At 50.4% G+C, this 22,158-nt stretch overlaps 2 protein-coding genes across 10 annotated transcripts in view; both read left to right on the top strand.

Moving 5' to 3' along the window:
• The first annotated feature begins 1,693 nt into the window (after positions 1 to 1,693).
• LOC141575220 (putative serine protease 47) lies at positions 1,694 to 10,979 on the top strand. The gene is made up of 3 exons (XM_074353989.1): positions 1,694 to 1,778; positions 5,703 to 5,869; positions 10,480 to 10,979. Exons 1-3 carry the CDS (start codon positions 1,715 to 1,717, stop codon positions 10,795 to 10,797), a joined length of 549 nt encoding a protein of 182 aa, XP_074210090.1. The 5' UTR covers positions 1,694 to 1,714; the 3' UTR covers positions 10,798 to 10,979.
• A 6,779-nt stretch (positions 10,980 to 17,758) lies between these two features.
• Positions 17,759 to 22,158, top strand: part of LOC105080443 (uncharacterized) — a 35,316-nt gene continuing 30,916 nt past the window's right edge. For 8 of the 9 annotated variants that reach the window (XR_012502822.1, XR_012502823.1, XR_012502821.1 and 5 more), the window contains exon 1: positions 17,759 to 18,209. Coding sequence is in view for 4 of the 9 variants with exons in the window: in XM_074354357.1 (XP_074210458.1) it covers positions 17,774 to 18,209 (436 nt within the window). In the remaining 5 variants the exon portion in view is untranslated. The remainder of the gene's footprint in view (positions 18,210 to 22,158) is intronic. The other variant, XM_074354360.1, reaches the window with a different exon arrangement.

The following is a 22,158-nucleotide window of genomic DNA, read 5'->3' on the forward strand; positions in this document are numbered from 1 at the left end:
CATCAATGTACACTTCAAACCTTAAAAAATGAAAAAGAAAGAATGGACTTCGGTTAATATTAATGTGTCACTATTGGCTCACCAATGGGCCGTAGAAATATAAGATCTTAACATTAGGGGAAACTGGGTGAGAGGGATGTGGGAACTCTTTGCAACTTTTTCATGTATCTAAAACTATTCTAAAATAAAAAGTGTATTTAAATAAAAATAAAGAAATAAAAATGTACTGAAAATCAGTGAATTGTCTTTGTAATAGGTGAACTTCATGGTATATAAATCTTACCTCAGTAGAGCTGTTTAAAGTTAATAAGGGCAGAGTGGGATCGGGGATGGGCCCAGGCAGGGTCAGGGCCAAGGCTCAGGGGCAAGGCTGAGGGCTGGGTCAGGCCAGGGTCAGGCGGGGCCTGCTGGGGGTCAGCAATCTTGACAATGGGCACGGGGGCATGGCTCCCCGAAGGATGAGGCCGGCCTGTGGCCTTCCTCTGGCTGCTGCTGCTGCTGCTGCCAGCGGCCACCCCGGAGCTGCGGGGGTCCTCCGCCAGGGCCTGAGCGGCACCTGGCCGGGCCCCAGGCGCTGGGGGTCCGGTGGAGGGCGGCCCTCTGACCCCTGACGCACAGCGGCTGGCTCCAGGAGCCACAGGTGCATTGGGGCCTCAGTGTGGGTCTGGGGCTCTTTACACAGGAGGGCCTCAGGGGGGCGCAGCTGTGACCAGGGCCTGGGGGCCTCATCTTCTCTCGCCCTTCCCTCCAGCCAGGCAGCCCAGAGGCCACCTCAACACAGGTGGGTCACAGGCCCCCACTGTGGGGCCTCTGGGTGGGAACCACCCCAGGACCTTTGTGGGGCTGTGGACTGGGCAGGTAGCAGGGTCTGGCCCCGAGGCTGGGAGGCTGGCTGGAGGGAAGCACCGGAACTGCTGAATAAGTGGCCCTTAGTCTGGGGCCCAGGAGTCTCATTTCCCTCCCTGAGGCCCTGGGAGCACAGGCCCTAGGCCGGGAGGCCCACTCTCAGGGGGCCAGGGCACGCCCCTGCCCTCCCAAGTGTGGATCCTAGAGCCAGGGCTGTCTTCATTAGCCCACTCCCTCTTTAGAAATGGAGGATCCTGAGTCAGAGAGGGGGAGTGACTTTCCTCAGGTCACACAGCACTACAGAGCTCTGACTGTGAACCTATTTCCCTGAGATACTAGGATGACGTGGAGGGGGCACAAACCCTTAGCAACCATGATCTTGGGCAAGTAATATTGGCAGCTTCTGAGGCCTGCAGTTCTTGGCTCTGCAGAGCAGGCACTGAGGAGTGCTAAGTGAGGGAGGTAATGGCTGTGATGGCCCAGCCCTTGGCAGGCTCACTCAGGGATGTCCATCACCCTGGAGATGCTGCTGTCACCTGCTGTGGGTGCCCTTGGTCCCCCTCCCGCCCACCAGACCACTGAGCTCTCACCCCCACGGGGCTTGCTCAGTTGTGCTCTGCTGTCCAATTCTTGGCACCCTGTCATTTTGGTAGGCCTCTGGACACTTGGCCTTGGTTTTTCCATCTCTGAAGTGGACGGGGCTTCCCTGGTAGTGGCACCTGGGGCACTACCAGTGTCTCTGTCATAGGAGGCAGGGGCGTCTCCACTGTGTGTGGGAAACCCAAGGTGATAGGGAAGGTCTACGGCAGCCAGAACACGGTGGTGGGCCAGTGGCCATGGTAAGCCAGCCTGCTGTACCAGGGGTCGCATGTCTGTGGAGCCACCCTCATCAACTCCCGCTGGCTGGTTTCTGCTGCCCACTGCTTTCTCAAGTGAGTCCTCCTTCCTTGGGTGCTGGGGAGAGGGGTGCAGGGGAAGGGGAGAAAAGGGGTGATGGGCATCCCAAAACAGTCCTCTGGGCTTTTCTCTGGGGTGGTCTGTGGCCTTCAAACCCACATCATCCTTGCCTTTGACCTGCCTACCCTCCACCTGGACTGTCCTCCTCGCTCACCTGTCTGATCCTCCTCATGCTCTGTCCTCAGCCCTTGTGCCTGTCCCCTAACACAGATGTGCCCCAGGAGAGTGGAAGTGTTGGTCCTGGCTGCCATGTGGTGTAGACCAACCTCAGACCACAGCTTCTTCTCAGTGTCCCCACATTCCTGGGTGTCAGACTCTAGGCAGAAACTGGAACTGTTCTGGGCCATTCTGCTTGCTTGTGCAAAACTGAGTTCCCAGGAGGAGCTGTGGTCACTGGTGTGAGTGGGTGGACCCCTGCTGCCAGGCTGCTTAGGTGGGAGATGGGGCTCCCTAGGAGAATGACATGACTGTGGAGGAGCCTAACTCACTGCCCTTCCTGGGCCTGGCCCAGTGCCTAGCTTCTGAACGCATGAGGAGGGGTCTGCAGGGAGCAGGGGCATCACAGCCCAGGGCCAGGAGCTGGAGCTTTGAGAACCCAGAGTCCTGTCAGCACCTACTCTGTGCCACGCTGTATGCACGCCCCTCTGTGGCATTGGGGTGGTAAGACCCCACCTCACTGTGTCTCCGTCTTGTCAGAAGAGAAAGCCCAACATGGGTGAGAAAAGCAGATCACATGGTGGGGGGGCAGGTCAGGAGAAGCTCTGTGCTCCATTGGGTGTGGAGAGGGAGGGGCTTGCAGGAGAGGGGCAGGGGGAGGGTGTCCGGGTGGATGAGCCATGCATGCAAGGTCAGGGAAGTTTTAACACCCGTACTCAGGGAACAAGGCAAGTTTCCATTCCCTGTGCTCATTTGCTCATTTAACAATCTTTTGTGAGCGCTTATAACTAAGTGGACAAGCAGCCCTTGGGCAGGAAGATGTTTAAAGAAAAGAGGGTTGAGAAAAGTGTGGGGCCAGAAGGTGGGCTGTAGGGAGCCTTGGGAAGGGAGAAGTTAGAGCTGGGACTGAACCAGAACTCCTCCTGTGTACAATCACAAGGCCTTCATTTGATGGCCCCCCACCCCACCATCCAGCACTAGGATTCAATGCTCCTCCAATTCATGGGTGTGATGGAGAAGCCATATGCTGACGTTGTAAGTAGAGTATCAATTAGCCTCAAGAAAGAAGGGCTCCTGACCATTAGAAATGGGGAGACTAAAGCCACGTGGCATACTGGTGGGTAGAGGGGTGGGCAGTTAGATGAGGATGCAGGGAAAGAGAGCTGGCTCACATTCAGACTTGATGGTGACCATGCGCCCTTCCTCCTCCAGAAAATCTCAATTCCTGGAGAACTACCGGGTCTTGTTAGGAAACACCCAGCTGTACCAGCACACCAGGCACACCCAGAAGATACCCGTGAGCCAGATTATCGTGTACCCAGACTTTGATAAGTTTCACCTTTTTGGGAATGACATAGCCATGTTGCAGCTGCTCTTTCCTGTGAACTTCACCTCCTACATCATCCCCGCCTGCCTCCCAGCTCCTTGCATGCAGCTGCCCAGTAACTCGTCCTGCTGGATAACGGGCTGGGGCATGCTCAGTGAGGAACGTAAGGGGGCATGGGAGAGACCAGGGGGCAGATGAGGGCGGGGAGGAGGGGCAGGGAGGGGAGGAGGACAGAGGGGTCCCCAGGCAAAGTGGCCGCTGGACCTTGGCTTGCCGTGCCTCATTTCCAGAGGACCGGACTAGTCTAGTTCTAGTTCTGAAAGTGTGTGATCCTAAAGCTTCAGTGCTCCCTGAGTCCAGATCTCCGCAAGTCTGGGAATCTGACTTTTGGACTCAAGGATTGTGTTCTTGGAGTCTTTCCAAGGCTTGACTCCAAGATTTTAATCAACCATGGATGTCAGATGACTTGATTCAACTCAGAAGTCATGGTTGGGGCCTGGACCATTCCAAGCCACTGATAAACACTCCTATTTCCCATTGCCATAGGAGGCACTTGGGAAAACTGGAGAGGAAACACATTTATGAACTCTGACCTCTGACCTCTGAGCCTGCAGGATAAAGTTAGAATAATTATGACCTGAGAGTGTTTGACCTCTCTGAAGCTCGCTGTGCTGTTCTTCCAACACAGGTCAACTATCTACTTTGTAGGCTTATTCAGTGAACTGAATAATGCAGGAAAAAGGTGTTTTTTTAGGATTGAAAAAGGAGAAGTGTAGGCAAAGACTTATAAGCAAGAGTCTTTATTAAAGAAAGGAATGTTCATGGTTTGGGAAATGCTTACAGTGCAAAATTAAGTGGAAAAAGCACATATATTTGTAATTATTTGGTACGGTGTTTCTCGGCAGAGGTGCTGCAGGCATTTTGGATGGACCCTGTCTTCACTGGGTAGGATGCACCTGCTAGTGTTTCAGTAACTCTCCCTGTCATAGGACAACCAGATCCCCAGTATTCCCACACCATACACACGCGCGCACACACACACAAACAGAAATACACCAACACAACACACCACGCTCACACCCACAAATACACACACAGAGACTGCTTCCCCTTGAGGGCAGGGACCCTGTCTTGCTGGTTTAATGTCCCAACCTGTGCCCAGGGCCTGGCCCTAGCAGGTGCTCTGCTGCTGCCCCCAGGTCCTAGAGACCGTCATTCTTGCCTGCACCTCCAGACCGGTCTCCAGCTCCACCCTGTGCGCTCTGCTTTAGTCCCCACCAGCTGAAAGTTTGCTTCAGAGCAGGGGTCGTGTCAGTCCCCTGCTCACTACCCTCAGTGCCTTCTCACTTATGCTTCGAAAAAGGTCCAGACACCCTACCTCGGCTCTGCATAACGGCCTCCATCCCTCTGTGCTTATCTCCTGCTGCGTCCCGTGCACTCGTGACTGCCCAGCCGCAGGCCTCCTTCCTGCTGTGAATGTGCTGCAGCCACTCCATCAGGGCGTCACCGTGGTTGGGCTCCCGGCCCCGATTGCTCTCTCTGCTCTCCTGGGCACGACTTGCTCATCTTGGCAGGACTCATTCCTTTACATGAACAACTCGGCTCCTCCTCTGAGGAGTTTTACTGGATCACATGAGCAAAAATAGACAACCCCTACCACCACAGCTCCCTGTTGCCTTTACATCACTTACTAGATCTAAAATCATTCTACTATTCACTTCACTTCCCTGTATCCCCCAACTGAGTATGTTCCCCTGTATCACTAGTGTCTAAAAGACACTAAACACAAGGACAAATGAATAAGTGAGTGAGTAGATGGGAGGATGGATTGGGGAGGGGGAGGGAGGAGGATGAGTGAGGGGAAGGGAAGATGGGGGGTGCGTATGTGAGAGGATGGTGGGCAGACGGATGGAGTGAGTGGACACATCAGTAGGTGGAGGGGGGAATGGAGAGATGGGTCAAGAGATGGGTGGATGGGCAAATGGATGGAAGGGTGAGTGGGTGAACGGGACAAAAGGAGAGCTAGGTAGATGGAGGGAGGATTGGTGGGTGGAAGGAAAGGTTAGTGATAGACAAACGGAGAACGGATGGGATGGTTTGTGAAAGGGCAGGCAGGCTTCTGGATGGTTGCTGAACACCCGTGAAGGGTATGTGTTGGTGGGATTTGCGGAATAGAAGAGGTGTGTTCTGTTACCATGAGAGAGGTGGAGGGAATAGGATGAGTTTGGAGGAGTTCAGCAAACAGGAGGGGGCTTCTTAGGCAGAGGTAGGACTGGAACAGTGCTGCAGGCCCAGCTGTGCCGAGACAACCCCGGGCTCGGGGCGCAGCGGCGAGCAGGGCGGAGGAGCAGGGAGCACGGAGCTGCCCGGAGCTGAGCTGCAGCGCACTTCACTCAACTCCTCCTCGTCCTCGCAGGGCCTCTGCTCGAGCCCTTCCGTCTCCAGGAGGGAAAGGGGGGCCTCGTTGAGAACAAGTTCTGCAATATGTTATATGAACAAAGAGTTGGCCAAGGCAGGAACTACTCTGTGCACGAGGAGATGCTGTGTGCTGGGGACTTCTCGACAGAAAAAGCCATCTGCCGCGTGAGTGAGGCCATTTCTGTTCCTCCCTTGTGTGTTCTCAGGGCCTCAGTTTCCCTGAGGGGGGGAGTGGTGTTGCCTCTGCTCTCCTTGTGGAGACCCCCCCGGGACGTCCTGCTTCCTCCCTCTCCGTGTCTTCCCGGGCTCCAGCCCTTGGCAGCGTCCCCCCGGCTGCCCCTTCCTAAGCCCATTGTCCCTGAGAGCGTTACTGGCAGGACCTCAGACAGCGTCTGTTTTTGAGGCATATTTTCCAGTTTTGATTGAGGTGTAACATACTTACAAAAAAGTATATTCATAGTGTTGCCATAGGTGTGTAGTGGATGAATCTTCACAGTGATGCAACATGTGACCAACACCCCGGGGCCCCACTCGTGTCCCTTTCCCACCACCAGCACTCAGGGGAAACTGCCACCTTCACTTGCAACCCCTCAGATTAGATTATGGGTTTTCTGTAAGTAGAATTTATTTCCAGTTGTCAGTCTTTCGTGGCTTCACATTCTGTGTGTGAGCTGCGCCCCTGCTGCTGCTGCCTGTAGTTAGTTTGTTCATTCTTGTCGCCTTCCAGGACTCTGCTGGAGGCACTGAATTCTGTGGTCAGTTCTGCTTCTGATGGGTATTCTAGCAGTTTCCAAGCTGTCCATTTCATTTCGCTTCCAAATGTTTCATATTCCATTTCATACAAGCCCATGAGGAGAACTGTTGGATTGAAAGGTATGTGTGGGTTCAGCTCTGGCAGATGCTACCAGACGCCTCCAAAGTGCCCACCACACCCCCCCGTTCCAGCAGCGGGTCAGGCTCTGTGTCCTCACCGACACTTGGCACTTTCCATCTTTTCTCATTTTGATCTTATCGTGGTTTTAATCTTCATTTTCATTAAATATATTTTCATATGCTTATTGTCATTGGATCTCTTCTTCTGTAAAGCTGCCCTTCCAGTTCTCTCCCCTCTCATCTTCCTCTTGGGTTGTCTGTCTTTTCCTTGAGGGGCTCTTGGTGTATTTTTCTATATTCCAGACATGAGTCCGCTGTTGGAGTGTGAAGATATCTTTCTGCTCTTTGTTGTGCCCCGTGTTGTAAGCGGGCAGACAGGCCCGGAGAGGGAAAGTGGTGCCCTAAAATAAGGCAGTACAACCTGACTGCAAGCCCACTGCCTCCCCGCAGGGCCCAGCCTCCCACGCCGACATCACATCTTTCGCACAGATGGCACCGTGGGGTGGAGGGGAGAGTGTTGGGCTCTGGAGTTAGAGACGCTGCCCTGCCACGTGTCCCTGCCCTGTGACCTCCGGTGGTCTTTTCACCCCCGGAGCCTGTGTCCTCATTCGCAGTGTGGGACTCTGAGGCCTCCTTCACGGGGTTGTGGAAAGGCTGGTGCAGTGGCTGGATAGTGTCCCCTAAATTTGCATCCACTTGGAATCTCAGAATATGACCTTAATTGGAAATAGAGGCTTTGCAGATGTGACTAGATAAGAATCTCGAGATGACACCACTCTGAATTTGCAGTGGGTCCTGAACCCAATGACTTGTGTTCTTATAGGAAGAGAGAGAGACACAGAGACGCTCCGTGTCAGACTTCTGGCTTCCAGAACCGTGAGAGGACACATTTCTGTTGTTTGCAGAGTCACTCAGTTTGGGGTGATACGCTGTGGTGCCCCAGGAGACCCGCATGGGAGGGACGGGGTGTGCCTGGCCTGTGGGAGGGCCTCGCTGATGGCAGGTTCCATGATGGCCCAGTGAGCTGCTGAGCCCGAGGGGGGAAGCTTGGCCACCTGCCCCCTTGGTAGGAGGTGGGCCCAGGTTTCCCGAGTCTCAGGCCCTAACCAATGGTGTGGACTTTCTGACTGTCTGGCCTGGCCCGTCCTTCTCACAGAGTCAGCTGCACCCAGAGGTGAAACAAAGGGCTCAGCCCTCATCCTCCCAAGTCCCCATCTGGCTGTCACCCTGGACCCCACTTCCAGCCTTGTCCTCCACCTGCCTTCCCCTGCAGATGTCATGCCCATGGAGTGCAGGGCTGGAGCCCTTTGCTTGCCTCTGGACATACGCAGTGGCCCTTGACCTCTAGTCCCCCTGCCCCCTAGCTTGAGGACACCACAGAGCTGGACACCTAGGAGTCCCAGCAGATGACCCCCTCCTGCCTCCCTCAGCCTTTCAATCACCCAAGCCCATCTGAGAGATTCCTTCTAGATTCATCTTCTGCCAGGTCGCCTGCTCTGGCCCCCACCCTCCAACCCGGGGCTCTCTTCTTTCCCCCAAAGTGTCCCTCCCCCTGCACAGGGCCCCCAGAAACAGGTCTGAGGAGAGAAGGGCCACAGGGGCACTCAGCACTCAGACTGTGGGGCAGGACAGACCTGGTTCCAGGCATTAATCTGTTGTTTACTGGAATTGTGGCCTCACCTCAGTTTCATCACCCATGAAATTGGGTCGCTAACAGCCTCCACTTAATAAGGTTCCTATAACAATTTGAGTACTGTGCCTGGCACTCAGTAGGTGCTTGACAAGTGCTGGCTTTCATTCTCCTGGCCTGGTCTGCCCCCCTCTATCTTAATTGTACCTTTTCTGGGCCTTTCTTAGACCTTCCTCTCACTCAAGGTGCATTTCACTTCCTGGCCCCACTCAACACACACGTGCAAGTGTGTCCATGCACACACAAACACACACACACAGTTGGCTGTGTCTCTACAGCAGTGCAAACCACAGCTCACTTCGCATAGGAAACATTAGTGTTGGGGTTCCCTCTGCCATCTGAGAGCTCCCCAGGGGCCAGGGGCCAATGGAGCCCTTCTCATCTCCTCTAGATTGGTCCAGAATCCATCATGATATTGGCAACCACATGGCTCATCTGCGTGAATCCCTTGAGGCCTGGAGTGGACAAGGACCAGGCCTTCCCCTGGCCTTGAGCAACTAGGAGTGGGAACACTGTGGGGAGGGCTGAGGGATCTCCAGGCAGGGACCACAGAGGGGAGGAGCTGAGAGGATGATGGCACATTCCCTATGTCCAAGGAGCCCCATGTATGACCCTCTTGGGGCTGCTGAGACAAACCACCTCAAACTGGGTGGCTAAAATTACAGAAATTTATTCTTAGGTTTCTGATGGTCAAAGGTCTAAAACATAGGTGCTGGCCAGGCACGTTCCTTCTGGAGGCTCTAGGGGAGAATGTGCCCTTTCTTCTTCTGGCTTTTTAGGGGCTGCCTGCATTCCTTGGCTCATGGCCCCTTCCTCCATCCTCAAAGCACATCTCTCCAAACTCTACTTCTATCATCGCATCTCCTCATGTGACTCTGGCCTCCCACCTCCCTCCTTACCCATGAGGGCCCTTGTGACTACCTTAGGCCCACCCAGGTAATCCAAGATGAGCTTCCTACTTCAAGATCCCCAACTCCACCACATCTGCAGAGTCCCTTTTGCCACATAAGGTGACATAAACACAGGTTCCAGGGATGAGGATGGGCATCTCTGAGGGTTATTTTCAGCTGGCCACACCACGTACCCCTCTCTCTCCTTCAAGCCACCGCTTCCCCCACCCTCCCTCTCAGCTAGAGGTCTTGCTGCTTATTTCACCGAGAACATCGAAGCGAGCAGTCAGACTAGAGCTCATTCGCCCTCCCAGCCCCACAGCCCGCTCCCCGCGCCTTGCATCTGGCTCATCCCTCTTCCCCTCGCCTGCACTTACTGCTCCCTCTGCTCCTGCATCAGCAGGTTAGGTTGTTTCCTGTTTAGAGTCTCAGCTCAGGAAGCCTTTGTGCCTCCACCCTTCCTGTCCTGTTCTTTTCATGGCTTGTTTCCACACATCACATCTGACCACGGCAGGCTAGCTGGCTTATGGACAAAACACCATGGGGGAGGAGCAGTGTCATTTCACCCCTGTGCCCGAGGGCGGAGGCTGCCCTGGATGCTTGACGTGCGTGTGGACAGGTGAGCGGAAGAGCGGCAGGCATGGCTGTGGCCCCGCTCCACTCCCCCCATGCCCAAGGATGAGACCCTCCCTTTGGCTGACGAAGTGAGAGGATTTTCAATCAGATGGTCCTGCCCTGACAGTATTTCAGGACTCCAGTGATTCCCAGCAGCTTTCTGGGGACCCCCTCCCGCTCCCTGAGCAATGCAGGCTTCCCCTGCCAGGCCTGGGTATGAACATTTTCTGAGGATGCTCATCCAAGGGGTTGAGAGAAAACCAAAGGCCTAAATGAATGAAAAAGGGGGAGGACCCAGGTGGGGGTGTGCTGCCGCAGCTCAGGGTTTTGCAAGAACTGAGGTCTGAAGCAGCTTGGCCTGACCAGGCTCCACTCACAGACCAGTCCTCCTGGGCCCTGTTGGGGCAGCTGTCCCTTCTTGGCCTGGACAGTGCCTTCTCCTGGACCACCGGGGCCTCCCTGGGCACAAGTGTCCATGTGTTGTAGATTTCAATCCACAGCCATCCTGGGGGTCAGTCAGAGCTTCCTGAAGTGTGATGCCAGCGCCTGCCTGCATGACTGTAGCTGCAGGGGGAAACTGGTGTTTGGACTTTCAAAGAGGTCCACCTGAGTGAGTCTGGATGCTAGACACTCATGAGCCCGGCCTTGCTCCCTAGTCTACTCAGCGCTGGCCCAGCCACCCACACTGACTCCCCTCTCTTTCCTAGGGTGATTCTGGGGGACCCCTTGTCTGCAACCTCACCGATGCCTGGGTTCTGGTGGGGCTGGCCAGCTGGGGCTTGGACTGCCGACATCCCATCTACCCCAGCGTCTTCACCAATGTCTCCTACTTCATTGACTGGATGGATGAGATCCAGAGGCTCACACCGCTCCGTGATGCCATGTCTGCGCCTCCTCAGACCCAGTTTCCACACCAGCCTCTGCAAGCTGCTGGCTTGCCGGGGCCTGGCACAGGCTTTGTGCCCCCACAGCCTTGGCCCCTGCTGCTGTTTCTGCTCCAGGACCCACGGCAGGCCCTGTGGTGACCTGCCAAGCCCCTCTGCTCCTTCCCTGTGTCTCAGACCCCAGTCTCCTTGCTGGAATTTTCCACCCCTCCCCTCCCCCAGCCCCATCAGCTTTCAGAGGTTCCTTCTTGGCTTTCCAGTCCAACAGCTGCCACTCCCCAAACCAAGCCTGAAAAGTCAAATAAAAACAAATGAAAGACTCATCCTGCTCCTGTCTTTGGGCCCTGCTGCCCCTCCTGACCTTCAGCACTCACCCCTTCCCTTGAGGTCTGTTGTCTGGCTCCCTGGACAAAGAAACAGGACCTGGCAGAGAGACTGTCCCAGAAGGAAGACAGGGGTGAGGACACTGAAGGAGTCCAGCTGGGGAGGGAGAAGGATGTGTTCATTTGCAGACTCCACCCCTGCCATGGGAGTGCACAGGTTTTCAGAGGAAGTGTATCAGTCAGCTCCAGCCGCTACAACAAATACCACAGGCAATGTGGCTTAAACAACAGGAATTTACCATCTCATAGTTCCAGATGGAGCACAGAAGTCTGAGATTAGGGTGCAGGCATGGATGATTCCCCATGAGGCCTCTCTGCTTGGCTTATAGGTCATCGTCTCCCTGTGTCCTCACGTCATTTTCCCTCTGTGTATTTCTGTGTCCAAATTTCCCCCTTTTATAAGGACACCAGTCATAATGGATTAGGGCCCACCCAAGCGACCTCATTTTAACTCAGTTTATCTACTACAAATAAAGTCACATTCTGAAGTACTGGGGGTTAGGACTTCAGAATATGAATTTGGGGGGACACAATTCAGCCCATAACAGGAAGTTGGACATTTTGCCAGGTGACTACAGTGCAGAGGAGTGACAGCTTTCTCACAGTAAAGAAACATTACCCCTGGTGTTTAGCGAAGGTAGGAACAACTTGCTATGGAGGTAGAGGGAGCTTCCCAGGGTGCAGGACCACTGAGCTGGACTGGAGTGCGTGACCCGGCCCGTGAGGAAGAGGGCTCCACCCTGCAGCACAGAGGGCTCTTGAATGCAAGGGGTCTGGGAGACGGCGTGGGAACAGATAGCGGAGGCCCGAGGCCAGGCTGAGAGCTGGGGTTCAGGCTGGCAGTCCACAGACCTCTGCTCCTAGAGTTGACTCCTAGCACCTTCCTCACCTGCCCTCATGGCCCTGCTCTCCCCTGTCTGAAGGGGCCCAACTCACTCCCCACCTTCCTAGCTCCCAACCCCACCTGAAACTGCTCCCTTCTGTCCAAGGACCCAAGCCAGCCTCCCCCAAGTTGTCCACACACCTCCAGGAGTTGGAGCCTCATTTCTCCTCTTCTGCTTAGCTGACTCAGGACTTAGTGGCCTGGCAATAAGCCTTGAAGCAATGTTCTCATCATTCTTCCTGCCCATCTGCCTGACACAGTCCTTGTGTAGCCAGAAGGATCCCAGATGAACACCTGTATGGCAATAAAGAAAAAAAAAACTGGACAACTTAGAAGAAATGGACAAGTTTCTAGAAACAAACAGTCCACCAGAACTGAACCAAGAAGATATAGATCATTTGAACAGACCGATCACTAGAAGTGAAATAGAATCAACAATAAAAAAAAAACCTCCCTGCAAATAAAAGTCCAGGACCAGACGGCTTCACTGGGGAATTTTACCAAACATACCAAGAAGAGCTCATTCCAATCCTTCTCAAATGCTTCCAAAAGATTGAAAAGGAGAAAATGCTTCCAAACTCATTCTATGAAGCCACCATCACCCTGATACCAAAGCCAGACCAAGACACCAAGTAGAAAGAAAGCTATAGGGCAATATTGTTGATTTGCATAGATGCAGAAATCCTCAACGAAACATTAGCAAACAGAATCCAACAACACATAAAAAAGGTCATACACCACGATCAAGTTGGGTGCATCCCCGGGACACATGGATATTTCAACATACATGAATCAATCAATGTGATACACCACAGAGAAAGGACAAAAATCACATGGTCATCTCAGTAGGTGCAGAAAAACCATTTGATAAAATTGAACACCCATTTATGATAAAAAATCTAACCAAAGTGGGTACAGAGGGAACATATCTCAACATAATACAAGCTGTTTATGACAAACCTACAGCCAGCATGATACTCTTCAGTGAAAAGCTGAAAGCCTTTCTGCTAAAATCTGGAACAAGACAAGGATGGCCTCTCTCACCACTTCTACTCAACATAGTAAGCAGTGGAAGTCCTAGTCATAGCATTAGGTGACAACAACAACAACATCAAGAACAACAACAACAACAAAAAAAGGAATGAACGGGATCCAAATTGGAAGAGATGGGTAAAATTGTCATTATATGCAGATGACATGATACTATATAGAGAAAATCCTCAAGGCTCCACACAAAAAGTATTAGAGCTGATAAAAGAATTCAGCAAAGTAGCAGGATACAAGAGTAACATACAGAAATCAGTGACATTTCTTTACACTAACAATGACATATCAGAAAAGGAAAGTAAGGAAACAATCCCTTTTAAAATTGCATCCAAAAAAATAAAATACTTAGCAATAAATCTGACCCAGGAAGTGAAAGCCATATGTGGAGAAGTACAAAACACTGACTAAGGAAATTAAATATGACTTAAAGAAATGGAAAGATATCCCATGTTCTTAGACTGGATGAATTAGTATTGTTAAGATGGCCATACTACACAAAGCAATCTACAGTTTTAATGCCATCCATATTAACCCAGGACACTTTTCACAGAACTACAATAAATTATCCTAAAATTTAAATGGAATCACAAAAGACCCAGAATTGCCAAGGCAATACTGAAGAAAAAGAACAAAGTTGTAGGAATAACCCTCCCAGACTTCAGACAATGTTGTAGAGCTACAGTAATCAAAACAGCATGGCATTGGTACAAAACCAGACATATGGATAAATGGAACAGAAGAGAGAGGCCAGAAAAAAATCCACAAACTTTTGACAAATTAATCTTTGACAAATGAGTCAAAAACATACAGTGGAGTAAAGACAGTCTCTTCAGCAAATGGTGTTGGGAAAACTGGACAGCTGTATGAACATCAATGATGTTAGAACACTCTCTCACACCATACACAAAAATAAACTCAATATAGCTTAAAGGGTTAAACGTAAGACAAGACACTATAAACCTCTTAGAAGAAAACATAGGCAAAACATTCTCCAACACAAATCTCAGCAATATTCTCCTTGGGCAGTCTACCCAGGCAATAGAAAAACAAAGCAAAAATAAACAAATGGGACCTGATTAAACTTACAAGCTTTCACACAGCAAAGGAAACCATAAGCAAAACAAAAAGACAACCTATGGAATGGGAGAAAATATTTGCAAAACATGAGACTGACAAGGGCCTAATCTCCAGAATATATGAACAGCTCATACAACTTAAGAAAAAGAAAACAACCCAATCCAAAAATGGGCAAAATACCTAAACAAGCAATTCTCCAGTGAAAACATACAAATAGCCAATAGGCACATGAAAAAATGCTCCACATCATTAATTATTAGAGAAATGCAAATCAAAACTACAATGAGGTATCACCTCACACTAGTCAGAAGGACTGTTATTCAGGAGTACACAGAGGATAAATGCTGGAGAGGCTGTGGAGAAAAGGGAACCCTCCTACACTGCTGGTGGAATGTCATTTGGTGTAGCTGTTATGGAAAACAGTATGGAGATTCCTCAAAAGACTAAAAGTAGACTTTCCCTATGATCCAGAAATCCCACTTTTGGGCATATATTCAGAGGGAACCTTCATTCAAAAAGATACATTCACCCTAATGTTCATAGCAGCATTATTTACAATAGTCAAGACATGGAAACAACCTAAATGTCCATCGACAGATGACTGGATATAGAAGTAGTATGTTATACAATGGAATACTACTCAGCCATAAAAAATGATAAAATAATGCTATTTGCAGCAAGAGGGATGGACCTGGAGAATGTCATTCTAAGTTAAATAAGCAAGAAAGAGAAAGAAAAATATCTATGATATCACTTATATGTGGAATCTTAAAAAAAATACAAATGAACTTATTTGCAAAACAGAAACAGACTCTCAGATATAGAGGACAAACTTGTGGTTATCATGGGGGAGGGGGTGGGAAGGATTAATTGGGAACTAGAGATTTATACGTATAGAACAGATAAACAACAAGTTCATGCTATATCTCACAGGGAACTATATCCAATACATTGCAGTAACTTATGATGAAAAAGAATATGAAAACAAATATATGTATGTTCGTATATGACTGAAGGATTGTGCTGTACACCAGAAATTGACACAACATTGTGAACTGACTATCCTTCAATATATATGTGTGTGTGTATACATATACACAAAAAATAAAACAGGATCCCAGGAGGCCTCAGTGCACTTGTCCCAGCCCTTAGAAACCATGATAATGTGGTAAAGTCCCCATTTAGCTCATATCAGTATGGAGCAGATGACATTCAAACAATTCAGTGCAGATTCTTTCCAGTCCCGGCGTTGCCCAGGTGTCCTGGACCCTCACTGGCAGGTGGGCACAAATGGACTCACGTGCACACTGACACCGGGATCTCACCGGCTTGAGCAGGAACGTGCACAGGAACTCCCTTCCCAAGATAATCTTGGGAGGCCTCAAGAAAGTGGTTTCCCAGCGTCCACACCCATCTAGGCATTGCCAGCAGTCCTAGTCTCTGGCCATCTCTCTAGTTGGAGCTCTACCACTGAGGTACCACTATGCCTAGCTATGTGCCCACCACAACGATCTATCCATAAGAGCTCAGCTGTCTCTGGAAGGGGGAAGACAAACATTCCCTCCCTTGGTGGTAAACTCAGTTATAGGCGTCTCAGGCTGGGTTGCTCAGGCCCTGGATGTCAGTGAGTTACTGAGATGACATGTGGCTCACCCACACTCTCCACTAGGTCAGGGGAGCTCAGGCAGTTCAGCCGCAGTAGTAGCCATCCACTGGCCCTAAACTCCTATTCTCCACCCAACCACAGCAGACCTGGGCTGGCTGTGCCCCAGGGGCCTGGCCTTCATATACCCTGTTCCTGAAGTTAGGTGATTCTCTGCCCATCTTGTATGCTCTGACCTCTAACCAAGGGATCCCACTATATATCTCATCTGCACAACACACTGACCAAATTTCAGCTCCAGCCCAATCAGTTTCCCCATTGCCTGAAACCAACTTAGTGCTTAGTATTATTATCCTGGTTTAGTTTTTTTTTTTTTTTAAGATAAACTGAAGCCTAGTAGGTTTTAAGTAGCTTTTCAGAGGTGACATAGGTAGGAAGTAGTGGAAGAGGAATTCAAAACTTGATCTCTCTTGAGAGAACTTGAATGTCTTTGTCCTTCTCACTCCTGCATGTTGTGCCCAGATGCCTGTTACCCTGTCTGACTTCTCCTCATCACCTGGGGAAGGCTTACTCTAACGTGTCCCAAGAGCAAACCCCAGATACCCACTACTGAACAGAGAGACTAAGGTAGGGGTGGAGGGAAAGGACTAAGCAGGGGACAGAAGGAGCCAGTGAGCCTGGGAGTGGGGCCTGGACTGTCACTGAAGTCACTGGCAGGGAGAGGGACTTGAAAGGTCTGTCTTCAGGGACTCCCTGCCCTCCCAAATGGTGTGCTGGCATGGGCTGCTGGTGCTCATTGCCAAAGTCAAACACAGACAAGCTACGGAGGGGAGAAGAAACAGAAATCATAGGCTTCCGGTTCCTAGTCTAGGGTGTGAGGAACTTGGAAGTCATCCCTCCCATCTTCAAAACAAGAAAAAATGAACAGACTGAAAAGAAACAACTCTTTCTAGACCCATAAAAGATCTGAGGTCACAGGGCAAACCACTGCCCTGAGAATTGGAGAAGCAGGCAGATGCTTTATACGGTATGATTAGAGAACCCAGGCCCAGTGTGGGCAGGGACTGGAACCAGCACTGTGACACGCAGGCCCCAGGTCCAGCTTCTCCACGGGATGAGCACTCCAGATGAGGGAAGCACCAGTCTCTCTCCTGCTGGTCAGGGCTGGCACAAGCTGTGGTCGCCGCTGTAATGCTCAGCCGACGCATGGCTGAGTCAACGGGCAGCACTTACCAGCTTTGACAGCTGTGAGCCTCGGCTGTGGTCCGTGCCCATGACGTCTTGAGGAAGGCCAGCCTTTCTCCTGCAGGGAGTCAGTCTTGAACAAGTAAACCTCGCCCTCTAGCTACTTCAAGAATCAAAACCCAGCCATGGCAATCTCAGGTATACAGCTATGAGAAATGAAAACATATTTCCCCACAAAAACTTGTATACAAATGTTCACAGCAGAATCATATGATATAATGCATAATTGTGAGAAAAGTGGAAAATAAAGTATATTTTCATTTTTGTTTGTATCTGAAACATTGGAAATATCATTTAAGAAACTAAGTAGTTATCTAATAATGGTAGGGGGAACTAAGATGTCACAAGGGTGGAAGTGAAACTTCTCAATGTACAGTATTTTGTTATTTTAACTTGAAACTGTGAATGTGTTCTAAATTTGAAACAAAGTTTTAGAAACCATAGGAATTATAGTTCCCAACAAGAGTTGAAATATTGTAAACATGAACAATGTTTTTAAAATACATATAACTATTCAAAATCTGAGTTGGGAATAACAGTGGTAGAAGAGAATCTGTTAATGTCAAACTTTCAAAATGAAATCAATAGATAATGTCTAAATTTGAAGCACAGTGTTTAGAAAACACAAAATGTCTTTAATTTATTTCACAACCTGTTAATGCATTTCATAATTTTATTTATTTATTTGTTTGTTTGTTTATTTATCATTAACTCTTTGTACCTTATAGAGATCTTTTACGCAACAATATTTCCCATGACAAAGATACATTTACTTGAAATGCGGTAATTCCTCCAGTTTTGTTTTAGTTTTTTTCTTCTATGAAGTTTAAGTAAAATTACAATGAACATTTTTGGTTTAAAAAAAAAACTTGTATACAAATGTTCACACCAGAATTAATCCTAATAGACAAAAAGACTACAAATCTGTGGGGCCACCAGACCCGCCCCCGGGGTCATGAAAGCCAATCCGCGCGCACGCTTCTCGGCCCCGCCCCGGCGTCCTCTTCCGCACCGTCCCTCCCTCCGCCCACTCGAAGGTCAGTTTGTCAGGCGGCCAGGGGGCATCCTGTCCGAGCAGCTGGCGGTTCTGCGGTTCTGCGGTTCTCCCGAGCGGCGCAGGCCCTGCTCCCTCCGGCCAGCGGCGGCGGCTGCAGCGGCGGCAGCGCAGTCCCTCCGGGAGGCGCGGTGTGGGCCGAGCGGCTGCCGCGGAGCTTCGTGCCCAGCGAGGCCCCGAAATGGTCCGCGGGCAGGTGTTCGACGTGGGCGGCGCTCCAGCAGCCTGCTACACCAGCGAGGGCTCCCCCGACGTGGTGTGGTGAGTGTCCGCGCCCGGCCTGCCGGCCACGGCGGCCCGAGCGGCCTCCCGCCCGGCCTCGGCAGACGCAGCTGCGGCGTCGGCCCCACGACCCGCGACCCCAACCCCGAGCGCGGCCCCGACCCCCGCAGGGCTGCCCCGCAGTCCACGCGCCTGGGGTCTGGGGCGTGGCCGGGAGGTTCGCGCTGGGGCGTTGCTCGCGGCGCTTCCCGGGCCGGCCCTCGCTGGGCGCGGGGGTGGGGGTGGAGGCCGGGAACGTGGCCTCCAGGGACCCCCAGAACGGGAACGGGGCCCCCACCCCCGGGTGCTCCTCGCAGCCTTCCCTTGAGGTCGGACTGTGAAGCCGCGAAGTCCTTCAGGTGCTCGCGGCGGCGGCCGTGGTCTGGGAAGCGGCTGGCAGCGGCGTGTGTGCACAGCCCTGAAGTCATCTTGTTTGCCCCCTCGCCTGCGTTTTCTGCGGCCGGCTTTGCTTCAGCACCTTCCGTGCTGCCAGGGCTGCTCTCTTGCGCAGGCTTTCTAAGCAGCATGAGCAGCACCAGTGTTGGTGTGGAATGTTTCAGTGTTGAAGTTTTTAAGTGGTTGTTGGTGTGGTACCGTTCGCGTTTCAGGAAGGGTAAGTCGGCATTCCCGTCTTGATTTCTTAAGGGGTCATTTGGAGTTGGGCCTAATTTGACTTTTTCCCCTTGTACCGTGCGTGAGCTCCGTTACTAGCGTAAAGGCACCCAGTCGTTTTAGCACAGTGACTGTGGACTTTCCCAGTTACTGCTTTAGTGCTCAGTGTGTTTGCAGCCCTGATGGAGTTCTTGCAGGACCACATGCAGGCTCCCTTTTCTGGCTCCACATCCCTCAGAAGCGTTCATTGAATGTGGGGGTGGGTGTTGTTTTTTATTAGAACCAGCTACTTGTGGTATTTTGTGCTGACAGAGACTTGTGGAGCTGATATTTTGTAAAGCTTAATGTTTCTCGAAAGACTTAAAGATTTTAAGGAAGAAAAATTTTTTTTTTCATTTTCTGAATCTGTTCGTTAGGAACTTTGCCTTTTCTGTGCAAAGTGCTTTCCTAATCATAGAGGATATAAAGAGTGGAGTTTGAATTGAGCCTTTCCAAGTGGGTGTGGTTTTGATATAAAGACAGGTGCAAGTGACAGTCTAAGCTGTGGAATCCAATCCTGGAAAAGGAATTAGGTGGCAAATTGTGGAGGACTTTGTAGGCAGAACAGAGTTCAATTTTATATTTGTGCAATGGAGAAACAGAGTTTTTGAAAAGAGACAGGCACACGATCAGTTTTGAAATATTTGAAGAATCTAGATAAACACTGGTGGAAATGAGAGGAGAAAACCGAGGTGGAGAATCAGACTGTGTGACCTTCTAGAGGTGAAGTGATGTAGTGGCGTGAAAGATGGAGATGTTAGAGTCAGTAAGGGGCTCTTATCAGAGGAGTGGTGGACTTTTCATCATGGCAGGTACGGGATGAAGCAAAGGATGATGAGGTCTTACAGGGTAAGAGGCTGAAGAGGTGGAATTTGGATTTGGGAGAGATTCTGAGACAGGACGTGGTGGTGTGGTTTGGGGAAGGTTGTTAATTCCAAGGCTTCTAGCTTGGGGCCATGGTGGCAGGAGTACTGTAGGCAGAGGAGGTTTGTTAAGGAGAAATACTGAGTTCTGGTTTGGACTCGTTAAGTTCATGATGCTGGTTTTTGAGGCCCTTTAGGCTGTATCTAGAAGGCATCCTGAAAATGAAAGGGATATGGCATCTGGAGATGAAAATTTGTGTAAGTGGTAGTCTGGTGTGGATGAACACAGCTTCTTATTTGAGACCTTTGGTTAGGTGAAACTGCATGCATGTATTCTGTGTGTTTATCTTTTTAGTAAATAATCCGTAGCATTCAGTAGATTTTCAAAGCATTCATTATCCCAGAGAGTTTAAGAACCAGGGAGACAGAACAGAAAGAGCAAAGGAGGAACCGTGACAAGCAAGTAGTTTTAAGAGGTGGTCAAAGGAAGCTGAGGACTGGTGAGATGTATAAGACCCAGGAGAAAAGGAAAAACAATGGTATGAAAGAGAGAAGCTGAAGCTGTATGCTTCATGACCTAATTAAGGTAAGTATGTTGGATAAATTCAGCTTGAAACATTTTCTGAATGTGACTGAGATGTCGGGGGTCATCTCCATAGAGATTGTAATTGAAGCCTTGAGAAGGCACAAGATAAGAAAAAGTGAGTGAGCTGAGCCAAAGAAATGCCTGACTTTAGGTGTCCATAGCAGTCAAGCTACAGAGGAGGAGGAGGAGGAGATGTGGTCAGAGACCAGAGACCCGGGAGTCCACATTGTCAGCGGAGCCGGGGGACAGAGTGGTCAATGGGGATCGGTACTGAGGACTGTAGAGAGCACAGTGCAGCTGGAGGACAAGCTGTTGGATTTGTTGACTTTCAGCTCTCCTAAAAAATAGTTTTAACCAAAATTTCGTTGTGCTCACATTCCTGGTGGTACAGTATCTGGTCTTGTTAAGGTGTCTGTGATGATGGCAGGCTAGTCAGAACTGCCATTTAGCCAATGCTTTCTGTTACTTTTTTTTTAAAGCATATGTTAATTAGTCATCTTACCCACACTGCAGGGGTGGTTCCTTTCAGATATTGGAAATTTGAGTCACAGTGAGTTTACTTAATTTGCCCACAGATACCCGACTAGGAAGTGGTAGAGCATCACTGTCTGGTTCCTAAGTGATGCTCAACCAAAGATCAGAGTTTAGAAAATACATGCTTTCAATAGTAGAAAATATCTATTGTCTGCTTTCTGTGTGATTTGCTTTTTTTAGCCTTTTACAAAAACCTTTCATGCAAGGTCATTCTCTTAGAATTCATTGAGCTCCAGTTCTCTGTGAGGACTCAAGGGGCACCTGCCCTTCAGTAGCTCCTGCTGCAGGCAGCAGGGTGCAGTTGGGCAGGAGCACGGAAGGGCGGGGTGGCGTGGGGCTGCCTGTGTCTGGCTTCACAAACCTTGGCACTGGGTATGGATGTATGACTGGGAGTTTGCCTTGAGACGTGCACTCCAGGTAGAGGAGAATGCACATGCCAGGGCACGGAGGTCTGAGCGCGGTACATCCGGTCAGGGAAACCAGTTGTCTGGGAAGGGAGGGTGTGGGTGGGCACCTTAGGGAGAAGGCTGGAGGGGAAGCAGCTGGGATAGGTGGGGCCGAGTCCTGAAGGACTTTGTTTTCTAAGGAGCTGGGACTTGACCTGGTAGGTGAAGGTCATTGAAGGATGCCTTTTTTCTGCTGATTCCTCCTCAAGTTTTGTGTTTCCCTCATTGTCTGTCTTTGACTTCCTCCCCACTGTGCTTGTTCTCTCTTCTTTCTGCTTATTTAAAGGTACTCAGTGGGTGTGAATGTTTTTCCCCGTCTCCAGGGGCATTTTGAAATGTATGTGGGTTTTGTTTTGCTTTTTGTTGTTACATTGATTGGAGGTGTTATTGGCCTTCGGTGTGTATGTGGTGGAGGTGGACGTGCCACACGACCCGCGTGCAGTGCACATGCAGCACTCAGTCCCTGCACCAGAGGAGCGTTCTGTTAAGATGCCAGTGGTGTTTCCCTCCAGCCCATCCCCAAGAAAGGCTGGGCCCTGGGCAGGTCCTGCCTCCTTCTGAGATTCATCTCCTCCATGACCTTGCCCTTGTTACTCTCAGCTCTAGCACTCTCCCCATCCTTCCCTGGAACTTTGCTGGGTGTTGGTACCACCTGTTTGAAAGGCAGGACCAGCAGCAGTATAAATCCTCTACAGATGCTCCAGACCAGATTCCTAGCTGTGCTGGCTTAACTGTTAATGTAACTTTTAATAATATAGTCTCTTGTGTGGTTTTTAGAGCTCAAAGATGTGAGGAGATCACCTTACATAAGCAACATAAAATCCAGAGTTTCTGAACAGTTTTGAGTACAAGTAAAATGAAACAAAATT

The sequence above is a fragment of the Camelus bactrianus genome, chromosome 27 (assembly GCF_048773025.1).
Source record: "Camelus bactrianus isolate YW-2024 breed Bactrian camel chromosome 27, ASM4877302v1, whole genome shotgun sequence".
Classification (NCBI taxonomy): Eukaryota; Metazoa; Chordata; class Mammalia; order Artiodactyla; family Camelidae; genus Camelus; species Camelus bactrianus.